Raw genomic sequence first — 17,744 nt, 5'->3', positions numbered from 1 at the left:
AGCAGAAGGGAAAAGATAGTCAAGACATGCCCATTTATCACAATGCTTAGGACACATCAAAGAGATAAGCATAATCAGCAGAGAACACCAAAAAGTTTGTAGTAATTAACACTAATTTGAACTCACTCTATCTCCCTTGGGACCTATTTCTCCTGGAGGTCCTCGCTGTCCTTGATCACCCTATGTGAAAATAAAATGTTGTTAATATAAACAAAAGCTATTTGATAAACTTTTGGAACTATAAAACACCATCCTGAGCAGCCTGGGTGACTCAGCAGTTTAGTGCTGCCTTCAGCCCAGGGTGTGATCCTGGAGACCCGGGATCAAGTCCCACGTCAGGCTTCCTGCATGGAGCCTGCTTCTCCCTCTGCCTATGTCTCTGCCATTCTCTCTCTGTCTCTCTTTCTCTATCTATTTCTCATGAATAAATAAATAAAATCTTAAAAAAAAAAAAAAAGCACCATCCATATTGCCTGACTACTGCTCTTTCATTGGGTGCTTTTCTCTCTCATGGATGCCTAGCTCAAGAATTTTTTTTATAAAAATTAACATTGTCTTAAAAATTTATATTGCCATAGAGATAAAAGAGATCTGCATGTCTTTTGATTTCACTTTAAATGTGTAAAGCTTCTGTGCTCTCTAGATTTATAGGTATAATAAAATTAAGATCCATACTGTAGGTAACCTTAACATCAGTAACTATGTCTACATTATCAGCTAAACTCACTATCATGGTGGGTTAAGATTTGGGTCAGTTGCCAATCTTTTCTCCATGGCAATAATAGTGGTTTCTGTCAAAATTATCTGGCCAATGTTGACTAATGGCATAAGTGGTAATAGATGAGAGGATGTGTCTTCCTAAAATAAAGCTTTTGTTGAATTGCAAGACTACTCTAAAACCTCAAATGGCTTCCTATTGCTACAAGATCAGTTCAAAAAGCTCACGTTGGCATTAAATACTTTCCATAATGTGATCCTACCTTATCTATTCAATTTCATCTTCTCAACAGAAACTTTCCAAGCCAGGCAGTAACAGTCCCTATGACAAGACACCCCTCAGGCCCTATCACCACCAACAGTGCTCTTCTCACCTGTACTCTGCTGCCCTTCCCACCCAGAATGGCTTTCCAGATCAACCTGCCTCTAAGATTCTCTTACATGCATTACCTCTACCACATACTCTAGGGCTTCATGTTGTAATTTATGATGTAGTTGCATTCTGTCTTTCCCACTGGCCATAGGAGCTTAATAGTTGAAAATTCTATTTTACTTACACCTTTTCTACTTTTTCTGTGATAAAGGTAGTTATTAATGGACAGGTTTTAAATTTACTTCTAGAAAAGGTGTGAGACAGCCTATAATAATGACATGTACATACAGCAAACAAAATATAATGAGATCAGAAATCATAGAAAACGAAAAAGGATAGAATTACCCAAAACCTGAAATGAGACTGTAACCCTAAGCATACTGTGACAGCCAAAACAAATGGAAAACACAGCAAACATAAAAACTCAACAATAAGACTTCACCTATGTGAAAAACAAAAACCCACATCAAGTCAAAAGAACATATCTCTTTATTCAAGAAAGTGATGCTTATCTTAATCAAATTTGTTTAAATAAATATAAAAACTATTGCTCATTTTACTTTAATCATTCACATGTAAAAAATACTTGCACTCACACACACACACACACACACAAAGCAAGTAATCTATCACTGATCATTGCTAAATAATCTATCTTTGGGTCTTATAAAAGGCAAACAGCTTACAGGTGCACCAGGAATCCCTTGAGGCCCAGGTTCTCCATCTATGCCCCGAGCACCCTTTAAAAAAAGAAGACAAAGAAATGAAATTGAGATCAGTCATTTATGTTGAAGGGCACATCAATCTTTCTATAGAACTTTAATAGCCAGATAAAAAGGAGGTTTTGTGTTTGAAATACATACTGTATTCATCAGTGAACCCCAGGAAGTATTCAATCAGATACCTCAGTTATGAAAACACTAGTTTACATCTCCTCATTCCACCAAGAGTAGTTACGGCCGATCTTTGATACCACCCTTGGTATTTTAAATTAACACTGCATCCATTCTTGATTGATGACATGAACTAAAAACACTGGTACCTATTTAGGAAGCTGGCAAAGCTATCAGAAGAGGTTTGGTAGTCACCCTCTAGGGTTGTCAGGATTCCTATGGATATTCATTAACAGTGAAGATCAAGGAGCCACCCAAATAGTTGCAGTGGACTCTGCTGCTGCCACAGCTGTAATGGGATTCTGTGACACTGGATTTCCACCAAGATCCATAATCAGAAGTCCAGTCATATGATTTAGAAGAATGAGTTGTAATAAGTATTTGAGTAGCCCCTGTTCCATCCTAGGTAGATGATAGGTTCGGTTTATATAAAATAATTCATCTATTTTCTTAACAACAGATTCATCTTACCAAGGGATGGAAACTACAGAGCTTTATAAATCTAGTTATCTTGAAATCAACTGTGACTTGGTTATATTGTACATATCACCTCTTTATTTAATGATAAGAATCTAAATGTGATTTTAAGACAAAAATATGGGTTTTTTTTAATGTTTTCTATATATGCTATGTGTTAAAATACAAACCCCTTCTTCAAATCTTTTTCTCATCTGCTAAGTGAATGAGAAGTCAGAAGGGCAACCGAAGTCAATAGGTCATCTACTAATGAATAGGGTTGAGATAGGGAGATGATAAAATAAATGGAAAACAGTCATAAGAGTGCTGGATGGATGTCAGGCCAAGAAAACCAGGTGGACAGCATCTGTAGTAAAAATTAAGAATTAGGAAACCTTTGATAGAAGGTTCAGAAAAGGTAGAATCAAAGAAAGAACACAACTGAAGCAGAGGTACCTCAGAGCCTTGAAATTCTTTGATCCCTAAAAACTAGAGCAGAGTAGAAAGCATTTTACATTCACCAGGGAAGAAGAGGTTTGGAAGACCCAAAAAAGACCTTGAATTCATCATTCACCCTGCGTTGTGAGCGTGGAGCCCAGCCTTTGCATTATAGAAAAAGCTGTGATGCACTCACTCTCTCTTATTGCTGTTCAGCATGAGCTCAGACCCAAAATGCTGTTACTAGGCAACCACTCCAGGGGTCTGAGTTCATGAGAAGAGTTTGCTTTTTTTTTTTTTTTCTTTTTGTTATTGAAAGCAATTTGACAGAACTCAGAGGAAATGAGAAATTTTGAAAAATGCCAAGTAAAAGAATATCTCATACAAAGAGCATATCAAGAACAGTAATTGGTTTCAAAGTGTGGGGTCACATATTTTAGATGATTTAAACCCCAAAAAGCAAAGGTCTAGGTATCAGCAACTCCAAAATAAATGGGATTTATTATTTAATAACAGAAGAGATACACACAGAATGTTACTTAAGGTAACATGAATATAGAAATATGAAATATGCTTTTTTAGAAAAGAAATATTCTAGAGGAAATGGAAGAGTAAAACAGGCAGAATTAGAATACTTAGAAGGAACAAAGAGACTGAAAAAAATGAAGTTGAAGGAATTAGTCACAAAATAATTCCTTCAATTTCCAAAAATATGCATTTCTTTTAAAAATTTTATTTATTGAGCACCTACAATGTGCAAGTTATTCCCACTTCACTGTTAATAAAAACCTCTGCTTCTGTGTGAAATGACACAAATTAGCCATAGAGATTCTAAAAAGAAAGAGGCAAGGGTCAGAAGTGGTGGTAGGCAAAGTGCTTTTTTTCCTGGAACCTATAAATTGGCTTTCCTAATACATTCTCTAAGTAGTAACCATTTTTCTTAAAATCTGATAGAGAAGCTAGACACACCCCTACACACATACACAGTGAGGAAAACATTCCTGAGCCCATCATGAACATTCAGGTTTCCATTGTTTTTGTTTATGATATTCACTCAGAAAAAGCATTCCCTATCTTCCATTGTCTCGCAATGGGAATATGTCATCCTTCTAGGTCTGGCATCCTTCTAATGCCACCTCCTCCATGAGCCCTCCTAGTTCCCTGATCACTCCCTCACATCACTTGCCCTTGTCCTCAAATGTATGTGTCTCTTGTTACAAATGTGAACATTATTTCTCTTATTTCTCTTTGAATCTCCCCAAACATCTCACAATTCCTTGCTATGAAATGGTGGGAGAATCTGATCTTTGAGAATGGGCTAAGGACAGGTTGATAAACTCAAGCCACAAGTGTATGATCCCTGTTGAGTACAGAGCTCAGGGATCAGCCTGGAGGGAGAGCCACGAATGGCCCTGGTGTCCCCAGGGATATCCTGCCTTCTGTTACCTCTCTCTTTCCTCTCTCTTTCCATCCTCCCCTGTCTTTGTTTTGATTTTTAGGTATTGTCTCAGTGGTATCAGTATTAACCACTGATAATAAAAGAGATAAAAATTTAACATCCCTGTTTATTCTTATTTACCAAAGATAATTTAATATATGTAATACATAAGTATCATACATACTACTTGTTTCTATTGTTTATAACAGAAATGTGAAAACGTAATCAAACATCTACAAAGCAAATAAGAAATTAAAAATGATGTTGCTGAAAATAAGATATTTTTAAGTGGGCAAAAATTTATTTATACATGTTGATGTCATACAATCATCATCTTACTTTTTCCCCTTTGGCCCCAACAATGCCAGTGATGCCTCGTAATCCTTGAGCTCCCTGTAAATATAAAAAAGAACAGTGAATTGTCTTAGTTGAGGAACACACTTGTTTATCTTATCACAAAAGTTGATCCAGAAGGATGTCAACATAACGAAAGGTAACACTAAGAAATAGTGACATTATGTAAACAAATGGATGCCAGTGTCCCAAATTACCTCATTGTGCATATAATTGCAGCAATCGGCCAAAGCTCAAGGGGCTAACTTTTTATTAATAGATATGATTACAAGCAATTAAGAATGTTCTAATTATAATGATCACGTGCTGACATAAGGTACATTAAATCCAGCGGATGGTATACCTGCTGCATATTTCAGGGTACATGAAATTTCCTATATCATGTGAGAGTACCAGAGAATATAAAAGATCTCTATCATCCTCTTGCATTCAATATTTGCTCTCAGATTGCCTAGGCCTGAAACCTAGTAAATGAATGCATGTAGTTATAAGTAAATTTTTTCTGTTAAAATGGTGCTTGAATATACAATGGGGATCTCCTTTCCTATTTTGAAAAAATGGTAATCTCCCAATGCTGGCTTGGTGGGACAATACAGAATATCATGTTACTGTAATACTATTAACCCAAATACTAAACAGGAAATATTCCAAAAGTCATGAAAAAAAATATGTGCATATCCTAGTTAAATATTTTTTTAAAAATACTTTACTGGAGGTCCTTGAGCTCCAACTTCTCCCTGTTCCCCCTGGTCACCTTCTTCACCCTAATAAACAGAAAAGCACATCAAATGTCATTCCAGCAATGAGCATAGACAGATAACTCAGCACATTTTAAATTCACTTGGCATTCCCTGAGTTGTGTTATTATACTTTCTTAAATTAGTTTATATGAGTAATCCATATTAATTGCAGGCCATTCAGAAAATAAAAAGAATTATACAAATAAAGTCACCCAAATCCTTCCCTCCTTCAACTATAAATACCAGTAACATCTTAGATGCTTCTCTAAAAAAGGGGTGATGGGGAGGAAAGAATAAAGAGAACATATATACATTCACATTTCCAGTGGGGGGGAGGGGGTGTTATCAGAAAAATATGATCATACTATGCAAACTTTTCCACAAACTACCGTATTATATATTTGTGATTTTCATTCCAACTTTTCTTATTATAATTTTTCCACTATACCCAATTTTTAAAAAGTATTTAAATCAGCCTTTCTTTTCATAGTTTATACCTTTTATGCCACCCACAGAAAAGCTTTCTCTACCCCCAAAATATATATTCATCCATATCTCCTTCTATAGTTTTATAGTTTAATTTTTTACATAGAAATCTTTAGTTGATTTTAATGTAAAATATAAAGTAGAAATCTATCATTTTCTTTTTTCCTGGTAATTGGCCACTTTCTCTAATATCATTTATTGAATACTAGATTCTCTCCACACAGGCTGGAAAATTCTTTATCATAAAAGTAAATTGAGAGTATACTTGTTTCTAGATTTCTTATCCTGCTCTTCTCATCTGTTGTATGAATTTTCCAAAACCACGTTTTAATTATTCAAATTTTATAATACATTTTAATTTCAGAGAGAATTCCTTGACCTTAATTTTTCATTTATAGTTACTCTTACTTTTCAATTTTTCCTAAATGTTTACTCTACCAGATGAACTTTAGAATTATTTGGAATATCTTCATAAAAGTACTACTTGTTTTATATTAGGACTGCCCTAAATTAAAAGATTAATATGGACAGAATCAGAATCTTTACAATACTGAGTCTATTTTGGAAATCAGTATATCTCCCTATTGAATCGAATCTTTTTCTTTCCTTCAATAAAGCTTTGGTCTTTCCCTCATATATAGTCTTGAACATTTAAGTTTGTTCTAAGGTGTCCTGACTATTTGCCAATGGAATTTTCTTCCATTTTGTTTTCTAACTAATTATTGTTTGACTTTTTGATATTAATTTTATAACCTCTGATATACTTTAAAATGTTAGTATATTCTGAAAAGAAATCCAACTGCTATTTCTTACTGAAAGATTGCTGACTGAAAAAATGCTATTTTTCCCTCTGACAAAGGTTTTCTTTTTTATAGAAATATATTGCCCTACATCTCCTGTGGTAATGGATATCTTAAACTGTAAAAATAATCATGAGAAAAATTCTTCATTTTTAATACTATGTGCATAATATTGATAAAAATCTACTTCTGTTGTTTCTTTATTATATATTTCAATTCACCCATGTTCTTGCTCTACAGACTATACCTTATAGAGACGATCACGCACACACACCAAAATACAGAAAATTGAATAGCAAATATTAATATAGAACCTTTGGGCATAAATGCAAAGAACAGGTTATGTCTAAATCATTTATACTTGATTTTTAAATTAATTATGAGAGTATTACATAGTGGTCTTAGTCTCATAATTATACTCAGATTATGTTCCATAGGCATATATGATTGACAGGGAGAAGAGGCAGTCCCAATGGGCAAGCCAGTGAATTAGCTAGTTCAAGGAATGGATAATCAACACATGTGTATAATTAAATGCTACCTGCATATCCCTACCTAAATCTCAGAACAACAGTGATTGATATGTGCACAGTAAGTCTTCATTAGCAAGGTTTTGGGTATTATCCTACAGATTATAGGATAAACCTTGTAGTAATATAGTTGATTTAAATATTTCACCAGCAGATGAATGGCACACAACTCATCTATAGCCACAACATAATGACAAACTTAGGAAGAGCAATTTATTATCTTTTTACTGAAAGATCTTTGATTGTTCATTCTTATATACATAAAATATCTTAAAATCTTCACTAACTAAATTCAAGGCAGAATTGTGAATTCACTTTCAGTTTACAGCTCAGTGCATCTATTATTCTGTTAAGGTTCATTCTTCAATGAGCTATTATCATCCTATCTTCACATGCCAATTTTCAAAGAAACCAATGAGTGGTGTAAGTCACACAACATGTGAAATAAATCACAGGAGTTTTCAAAAACGACCAATAAAATTTGGGCCAATTATCTCACACACCAAAACAATTTTAAGGTTCTTCACTGTAAATCAAACCAAATTTGAGAGTCTGGATAAGTAACTGGTATAGTTATCAATAATATTGGTTTCTTGGGCAGTAGAGGAAAATACTCTAATTGACAGTTTCATCCCCAAATGGGGCTGTAAAACTTCCCCCAAAGAAAAGGGGTCATTAAAAGAAGGAGGAAGGGAGCATGGCATCAAAAATAACAGAAGTTTACCATATCTGCTTTACTACATGCATTACCTCATGAATATTTTTTGGTATAATGTAATATTCTTACACACCTTTTTTTGTGGTTAGATAATATTTTATTATATGAATCTGCCGTACTTAGTTTAGCCAGTCTCCTGTGGTTGGACATTTTCTTTTCAGTTCTGTGCCTTTGACACTTAGAATAAACCCTGGCATGTAGCAGGTGCTTAATAAGTGTGTGTTGATTTTTTTTCAATTATGAATCTTAAGACTTAATGGAGGAATGAGCATGTAGAAAAATTTCTAAAGTACTCAACTTTTTTTCTACTTTCTCTAATTTGACATTAAGAACCCAGCTGTTACATTCCAGATAAATAAAATACCTTAATTACTCAGGGCCTAAGTAATAAGACTAAAAATAAATGTCCAAAATGTAATAGGCTAGAGAAAATTGGCTTACTTATCCTGATTATCTGAGATTGTTCAACAGACTGATTTTAGCTAAAGAGTTCAAGGATGTTAATGCCTGATGATATTAACAAATTGCCTCTTCAGTCCTTAACTTCCAAAGAAAAGGACTAATTTTCTGCCTCCACCCAATTAAGGTATAGAAGGACATGCTCAAAAAATGTCTAGAAAACCCACATTAATAAGAACAGTTTGACTTTTTAAAATATTACAGAATTAACAGTGACAAAACTTCTGTTATGCAAAAAGTCAAATTTGTAGACACTTAAAGGCAATTTACACTAGTGGATTTTTGAAAAAGCAAATAAATCATCTTACTTTAAATTTCTGCCTTGGTTTTTCTGCAAGGCATGCTAGCCTCAATGCAAGTTATGCTGTGGATTCCATATTTCTATCCAGACAATAACATAAGTCTATAACTCACTTCCAGATTACTCAACATCTATAATCTATCGAAATGAAGTCAAAAACAAATTATTTCAGAACTTAAGATGAGAAGCTATCAGCTATCAACTTCCTGTTTGCTAGTGTCAGCAACATTTGTCATAAAATTTTACATGTGCCATAAAATTTTGTTTAGAAGAGTGGAAAAACTAGCTGAATAACATTTGACTATCAAAAGCATCAAGGAAAAAAGCTGAGTATTATTGATTTCAAAAGAAAAGTAAGAGGTAGCAACACAAGAAAGAATGAAATGTATGGTGTGTTATTGTTTTCGTAATTGAACAACATGAACATATTATGCTTAGAATATTGATGCATCTACTGAAAACCCATCAATCATCATTTGAAAAGGAAGGATAAAATATCATGCTTTATTATTGCTTACAATTTCCTGTAATAAAAGTAATCACTACCTCATAATCACAATTTACTCACTATATATCCCTTTTTCTTACCTTGTGACCTTGTCTTCCAGGTTCACCAATTTCTCCTTTAGCCCCTTTATGACCCTAAAAATGCATAATTAACAAATAAATAAATAAATTTTAAAATAATTCTATTGGGTTTGTCACAGAAAGTGGTCAGAAAGTTCACAAAGTGATCTTGCTTGCCTAAATTTGTGTCAGTATGCTACACAGAAAAAGGTTATGTTACAAAGAAAATGACTGCCTTAAACGACCTTAATACCGCCATGTGTATTACATGATTTAGTGTGTATAATAAATATTAGCTTTCGTTAATAGAAAAACACTGTTCTAGAATGACAAAGCTTCATTATCTGGTTCAACAACATGATTTATTATCAGCTGATCCCTAGATCCCTCTATCCCAAACTTCCTCTCACAGTTGGGTTAAGAGCATTAAGTCTTCTTCAGGATCAGTAACTTTTTTCTCGAAGGCGACAGTCCTGACCGAACTCAGCTGGCTATCCCCTGCTCTCTCAATGCTTCTCCAAAAACCCTTCTGCCTCCTCTATACCCACCTTCTTCCTGGAGGTAGAAGAAGAGCTGATATAAGAAGGGGATCTCCCCAGATGCACAACTTCCACCGCTTCTTGTACACAATTTAAAATCAAAGGGAAGGCCATAAAGGGCAGTCAGTGCAAGCTGCATAGCATGAGAAGAAAATCCCTATCTCTTCTTGTCAGGCCATTTGTTCTAAGCATATGTGTGGTTTGGGTGGTAACATGAGGCAAAGGGATACATCCACGAAGGCAAAAGAAACAAAAGCAAAAATGAACTATTGGGACTTCATCAAGATAAGAAGCTTTTGCACAGCAAAGGATACAGTCAACAAAACTCAAAGACAACCTACAGAATGGGAGAAGATATTTGCAAATGACATATCAGATAAAGGGCTAGTTTCCAAGATCTATAAAGAACTTATTAAACTCAACACCAAAGAAACAAACAATCCAACCATGAAATGGGCAAAAGACATGAACAGAAATCTCACAGAGGAAGACATAGACATGGCCAACATGCACATGAGAAAATGCTCTGCATCACTTGCCATCAGGGAAATACAAATCAAAACCACAATGAGATACCACCTCACACCAGTGAGAATGGGGAAAATTAACAAGGCAGGAAACAACAAATGTTGGAGAGGCTGCGGAGAAAAGGGAACCCTCATACACTGTTGGTGGGAATGTGAACTGGTGCAGCCACTCTGGAAAACTGTGTGGAGGTTCCTCAAACAGTTAAAAATATACCTGCCCTACGACCCAGCAATTGCACTGTTGGGGATTTACCCCAAAGATACAAATGCAATGAAACGCCGGGACACCTGCACCCCGATGTTTCTAGCAGCAATGGCCACGATAGCCAAACTGTGGAAGGAGCCTCGGTGTCCAACGAAAGATGAATGGATAAAGAAGATGTGGTTTATGTATACAATGGAATATTACTCAGCTATTAGAAATGACAAACACCCACCATTTGCTTCAACGTGGATGGAACTGGAGGGTATTATGCTGAGTGAAGTAAGTCAGTCGGAGAAGGACAAACATTATATGTTCTCATTCATTTGGGGAATATAAATAATAGTGAAAGGGAATATAAGGGAAGGGAGAAGAAATGTGTGGGAAATATCAGAAAGGGAGTCAGAACGTAAAGACTGCTAACTCTGGGAAACGAACTAGGGGTGGTGGAAGGGGAGGAGGGCGGGGGGTGGGAGTGAATGGGTGACGGGCACTGGGGGTTATTCTGTATGTTAGTAAATTGAACACCAATAAAAAATAAATTAAAAAAAAAAAAGGAAATGAACATTCCAAAATTAAGTCTCTCAGAGCTTTCACCCTCAGAGACTTTCTTGTTCTGAGAGTGTAGGTCTTTGTGAAAAATAAGACACCAATCCACGATCAAATCTTCTGCAGTCTTGGGAACACACTAAAACTAACCTCGGAGAAAACCATAATTGGAAAACCAGTGCCCTGGGGCCTTTCAGATCATAGCAGAACTCCACTGGTCTGGAACTTTCAAAATCACTTCAGACTCACACACTAAGGAACAAAAACCACTTAACCCCAACATTTGGTGTTTTTTTATGGGAAATTTTGAAGTAATCATGATATAGAGTGAGAGAAAAACATTTTTGGGAAGTCTCTTTTCTTCCCTATTTTGCACTGTTTTGGCAATTTTTTTAACTAAAATAGTTTCAAATACATTATGTATATAATTACTTCTCAGTCTTCCTCCATAGGAAGCAAATGTTGGAACCTTAATTTGGTGTTATAGAGTCTCTCAAGCCAATACATTTTATTGGTATTTAGTCCCTAAACAACAGAAGTACTATGTCATCAAACATCCATGTCTCCCAGGGGGTACCTGCCAAAAGAACCAGCTGAAGTTTCTAGGACCAGAGAGGGGCCACAGATTAAGCCAAAGAATAAGCAAACATAAATTTGCTTAATCCATCAAAATGGGATCTTGCACCAGAAAGGCCAGTGTTCAGGAAAGGATCAATTTTTTTTTTCTGTGGATAATACTATTTAATGTAAAATACTGAAATTATTCTCTTACCCTCATGCCTGGTAAACCTGGATATCCTGAGCGACCTGGTGGACAGGAATTGGGACACTGCCAGAGAGAGAGAGAGAGATTGGTAGAGAAAGCATAAATTAGAGCCTCCCTTTACGACAAAATGGTATTTTTTTAGAGATTCCAGCTTCAGTATCCTAGTATAATTGCATTCATTAAATAACTCTGAATACCCCTTTTTTCAATTTTTTCAATTTCATTTTTAAACTCAGAAATACTCCTGTCTCACAGAAAAGTACAGAGAATAGAACAAGCTTTCCCTGTATATTCTCCATCCAGATTTAATAAATGTTAATATTTTGCCATATTTATTTCAGATTTATTAAAGAAATAAAATGCTTCCAGACACCAAATGTTTCCAACCCAATGTACCACAAACCGATCCTTTTCCTCTTCCCCTCCACCAGAATGGCTGTATCCTGAGGTCAACAAACCCTTGTCAAATTGGCCGAAATTGCATTTAGTACAGTCTACCAATAATATTTTAATATTAGTCTCTAAGTAAAGCAAGTCTCAGACGGAGTTCTTTGATTTCTGTCTTCTGAAATTGGTGTGCTCTGGTGAAAATGATGCCCTAGTCATAAAGCAAAAAAATTATGGAAAAACAAAAACATTTCCATAATGAAAACCAGTTGCAGTCTGAGTGTATACAAACCACTAGCCCACTAGCGCTATGGATTGCTCTGCTATCCAAGATTATCCAGCAAGATAATCTTAAAGAGAATTCATCTGAAGATCAGTTGAATTTAAGTCTTTGACTTAAACTGTATTTTGTTCAAAGGTAAACATCTTACCAATGGATCTCCATCATGAAAGCCAATGGTTCCCTAAAGTGAATAAAATATTAAAGTTAAGAATGTAGTTTAAAAAAAAAGAATGTAGTTAAATACCTAATTCAAATCTACTAGTACTAGAAAGTCCCCTGGACAAAAATATAATAAATCTATTTGTTCAATAGCATATAAGGAACAAATAGCAGCATAGAATATGCTGATATTCTAAAAACTTTGACACATGGGCATATTCCTTTTGAAGACCTTAAATTACAGTAGATTGTTTTTTTCAGGGAACTGAAGGGAAATGAAATGAGAAACAGGATAGATAATATGGGGAGCTCTGGATCATACATTTAAAATATCAATTATTCGGGCCCCTGGTGGCTTAGTCAGATGAGCATCTGACTCTTAATTTCAACTCAGGTTGGGATCTCAAGATAATGAAGTAAGTCCCGCCTTAGACTTTGTTCAGCAGGGAATCTACTTGAGGATTTCTCTCCTTCTCCCTCTGCCCTTCCTCTGACTCACACGCTTTCTCTCCTTCTCTCCCTCAAATAAATAAATACATCTTTTAAAAAACTAAAAAGAAATAAAGTATGAATTATCTCTTATTTGAACTCCTATTTTTTAAATTGTTTATTGTGTAAATGCTTTGTAAAAATTAGCTCATTTGAAAATGTCCCTTTTATATGTCCAAGTTTTGAGCATTTGAGAAATCACAAATGTCAAAGGAACTTCAAATATATGAGTAAGCCATTCCCTGAGAAAACCTCTTTTTTAAATTATTGTTATTCATGCTCTGAATGTATGAAAAAAAATTGGTAGCCATTTTGGAAATTTAAAGAATGACTTGATTAACAAGTACTTCCATTTTTGATTCTTAGGTTTCTTTAATCCTAACTCTCAGATACAGGAAAATTCAAGCTGCAAATAACTTACACTGGGTCCTGGAGGGCCAGGTGGGCCAGGTGGTCCTCTTCTCCCAGGGTCACCCTAAGTTATTTGAAAATTGTGACACAGTGGTTATACACATGTCGAAACACTGCATAAAACTGGTGAGGCATGAGAGAATATTACTAGAAACCCCCACAGAGCTCAGCCATGTATATACCTGCCACTGAAATCGATGGGTGGCCCATAATCCTATTAGCTGCACAAAACTAGAAGAATAAAGGAGCTCCAGTCTCACCAAAGTAACAAAACAAGGCAGAAGGAGATTTGGGGAAAAAAGTAAAGCCAATTCTTCTCTACAGAATGATCACTTTATTGCAAAAACAAACTGGAAACACTACATATTTTTCTAGTTGATTTACAGAGGAACTAGAACAGCCAATGCTGCTAGTGCCATCCAGATAAGGGTAACAAAAGAAGGCTTGCACCCCACCTGAAGCTATGGGATGGAAGGGTAATCTCTGCAATGCCAGATTCTCCCTGGTACTGTTCACTCACAAGCTATTACTTGGCCTGTCACCATACTATTTTGCAAATGGGATAGAAGATCAGAGATGGCTAAATTCAATGAAAATGAATTTCAATTTGTCTTAACATCTAGAATTAACTCCTTGCATATATTTTCCTTCTTTATGGTCTACTATAAGAAGCCAAAAGCATCTTCCAATTAATTTAACGTTACAACCATTTCATATTTATTCATTTGTTTAGTGAATAATTTTATTAAATAGTAAACTTAGAGAGAAGCAAAAATAAGTATATAGTACATGGCTCCTATTCTCAATGTGGTTACAATTATCTATCCTCCGCATAATGTCACTACTTCTCAACATTTCTGAAATATTTATTGAATAGTAATGTCAAGAACTTAACTACTAACAATTTCTTGTATGGAGTTCAGCTCTTTATTGCCTAATGTTAAGTTCTGTTGGTTCAATTATAATTTAATGGTCCTAACATAAATATACTTGGCAACAATTTTCAGCTATTCACTTTTCATTTCATGCAGAGAGCCTAATATAAAAGACACTGGACCTTAATTCCAGCTGAGAGTCTATAAAATAGAGGTGACACCCTTTTGATTAATCACTAATTCTGGAAGTTGGGAAGAAAAATTTAGCTGAAAACTTTGGGGAAAAAATTAAAATCACTCTACAAAAGTGAGGTAGCATTATTATCCCTGGTTCCCATCAATATTATGAACAAGAATGAAATTCATCTGCCATCTTCTGGATTTACAGAGGAAAGCATACAGTTAGGGCAATTTGCCTTCCTGAGTAATGTCATCTATTAAATTAGCAAATGTCTATCAAGATGCACTGTAATACTCACAATTGGTCCAACACGGCCAAGCTCTCCAGGAAGCCCTGCTGCCCCAGGAGGGCCCTGTATGTATATAGGCAATGGAACATTACTCAACTATAAAAAAGAATAAGATCTTGCCATTTGCAACAACACAGATGGACCTAGAGGGTATTACACTAAGTAAAAAAGAGTAAAATACCACATGATTTCACTTATTTGTGGACTCTAAAAAACAAAACAAAGAAGCAAACAACCAACAACAAAAAAAACAAACTCTTAAATTCAGAGAACAAACTGGTGGTCGTCAGAGGGGAGGTGGGGGTGAGGGGTAAAAGGTACAAACTTCCAGTGACAATATAAATAAATCTCAGAGATGAGAAGTCCAGCATAGAGGATATAGTCATTAAGATAGTAATAACATTGCCTGGTAACAGATGATGACCACACTTATTGTAGTGAGTACTGAATAATGTATAGAATTGTTGAATCATAATACCTGATATTAATATAACACTGCATGCAAATTATCCTTCTATTTTTAAAAATGCAATTATAAATAAATAAATAAATAGACATGGTAACTTATGGATGTTTTTATAATCTATCATAAATGATATCAAATATGATAAGTAACTGATTTAGGATTATGTATCTGTGCTAGTTTTGGTTTCCAATGACACAAAAACTCATTTGAACAAATTTTAATTACTTAAAATGGAACAGAAATTTCTAAAATGAATAAACCAGAACAGAGGTGTGTCATAATAGCTATCTAAGGTCATGTAGGTAGGACACTATAAATACCACTGGGTAGCATCAGTTGGAGAGTAAACTTGGGAGCTGAGAAATAGGCCATTGTTAAAGACTGCGTAGAAATAAACCAAGAGATGGTACTTACAGGAGGCCCAGGAATACCACGGCCCTAAAAGATTCAAATAAAAATTGTTATGGTAGGTGATTTAAACTCAGCATAAATACAGAAGACATAACTCAGTTTAAAAACAAAGTATAAACTTTGTCACTAAATATATGATGTTCATTCTTAAGAAAGGACTGGATTAAAAATAAAAGCAAACATGGCTCTACTTCTAAAGGAAGAAGCTTGTTTCAGCACCTCAAATATTCCTTTGATGTCTAAGCTAACCAATAATACTTGCCCCAAACTTAACAAAAAAAAAAAAAAAAAAATCAAAGAAGTCATTCATGCTTGCTGTCAGGAAAACTTAACATCATTCACAAAGAAGCATATCACAACCTGACAGTTTAAGATTTTTTTGTTGTGTTTTATAAGAAATCTACATTAAAACTGATATAGTGTACTGCTTTATAATTTATAATGTGATGTTTGGAAATTCCTCCAAACAAACATTCAGCACAGAAAAAGGCGGGGGGGGGGGGATTAAAAAAAAAAACAGAAACCACCCTCTTTTGACAGATAGGATTATGTTTCCAGACACCAAATCTAGTAGATATTGAAAATATAATGGTGACACTCCAGATATGACTTACTATGCGATCTTAATTTATTATTCTGAATTTGATCTTAAAGTGATTATTTCATCTCCCTCTCCTTTATATCTCTTTAGCTACACTGAACTACATGTGATCAAGGATTGACACCATATCTTATTCATCCTCCTCACCTCAATTCCTACCACAGGACCTACTATATGCTAAACCCTAACTACATGCTTGTTGAATTTTATATAACTGAACATCAGCTGCCTTGAATCTCTTTTATCTTTGCTTTCCAGGTTTAGTATTTCTCCATTGGGAATCCTCATTACTCCTTTCTCTCCTACATTGGCTTGCATAATTTTTATTCAAGCTATCTCTGATACCATATTTGGGTTAGCTTTTCATTCCAAACTCCCTTTTCTGAAATATCCATACATGAAGCATTTCGTGGAATCAATGTACACCGTGTGATACTGATATTATTATTTCTAATTATTTAGGCAGCCAAAATGAGCAAGAATTTCACATGAGCAGTGTGTTTTAATAATAAATGGGGCTTTTTCAAAGCATTTGAAAAATTACTCCTATTTGATCATTTTAATATGTAAATCAATTTGGGAAATGTGTTATGCTTGAAAATACCAAAGTAATCAATAAGTTATTTCATTACCATAGCTCTAGATGTTTGACAAATTTCAAATTTCACAGAGTTTTTTAAAAAGGTATCTCTATAAGATGTTGAGCTCTGAGTGGAAAAATATAGGAGAAAGGCCAGCAAGTTATTCACTTCTGAAAATAGCCTTATAATGGAAAAGTTGACAGACAGTGAAATATGGCCATGAAAACAGTGCAAATAGAAAACAAAGACAAAAAATACAGATTAATGACAAGAACAAAAGAGGAATAAAGAGCAAATGGAAAGGAAAAGCAGCCTAAGAACCTAGCCCTCTTATAAATAGAAATAACACAAAGCAGGCAGATTGGGCAGTGCAGGAAGGGACTAGCCAGGTAATCAGGCTGGTAATCATATGGTTGATATTCCATTAGAGATAAAACCAGTTGTGAAGAAAGTAGTGTGATACTATGGTCTAAACATCGAATATCCAGATTTGCTGTTATTATGCAAGAAATGTTTGCTATCAAGGGGAGTGAAAGGGAAGTTGTCTATTGAACTCCTTCATGCTGCATATTATATCAAAAGCTGCAATTAAAAATTTCACAGTGGCAGAAAAAGACAGGAGATTTTCAATTCTGTCGCTTTACAGTTACTTACTGGAAATCCCCGAGATCCAGGAACACCAGGTTCTCCCTAAAAATAAAAATAGCTTCATTGTACTTAGCTTTTTGTAGCATGAATATGTAAATACGTAAATTGCA

The 17,744-nt window shown here is 34.9% G+C and overlaps 1 protein-coding gene across 1 annotated transcript in view; it reads right to left on the bottom strand.

Annotated features, from left to right (window-relative positions):
• The window catches only part of COL9A1 (collagen type IX alpha 1 chain), an 89,574-nt gene that overhangs the window by 34,768 nt on the left and 37,062 nt on the right, over positions 1-17,744 (bottom strand). Inside the window, exons 12-22 of the mRNA XM_072832450.1 lie at positions 17,641-17,676; positions 15,808-15,831; positions 14,937-14,990; positions 13,593-13,646; positions 12,672-12,704; positions 11,860-11,916; positions 9,292-9,345; positions 5,380-5,433; positions 4,655-4,708; positions 1,777-1,830; positions 127-180 (exon numbers count right to left, since the gene is read on the bottom strand). Of these exons, the coding sequence (XP_072688551.1) occupies positions 127-180; positions 1,777-1,830; positions 4,655-4,708; positions 5,380-5,433; positions 9,292-9,345; positions 11,860-11,916; positions 12,672-12,704; positions 13,593-13,646; positions 14,937-14,990; positions 15,808-15,831; positions 17,641-17,676 (528 nt within the window). The remainder of the gene's footprint in view (positions 1-126; positions 181-1,776; positions 1,831-4,654; positions 4,709-5,379; positions 5,434-9,291; positions 9,346-11,859; positions 11,917-12,671; positions 12,705-13,592; positions 13,647-14,936; positions 14,991-15,807; positions 15,832-17,640; positions 17,677-17,744) is intronic.

This window comes from Canis lupus, chromosome 7 (genome assembly GCF_048164855.1).
Source record: "Canis lupus baileyi chromosome 7, mCanLup2.hap1, whole genome shotgun sequence".
NCBI classification, from domain to species: domain Eukaryota; kingdom Metazoa; phylum Chordata; class Mammalia; order Carnivora; family Canidae; genus Canis; species Canis lupus.
This window is presented reverse-complemented; position numbering and strand designations above follow the sequence as displayed.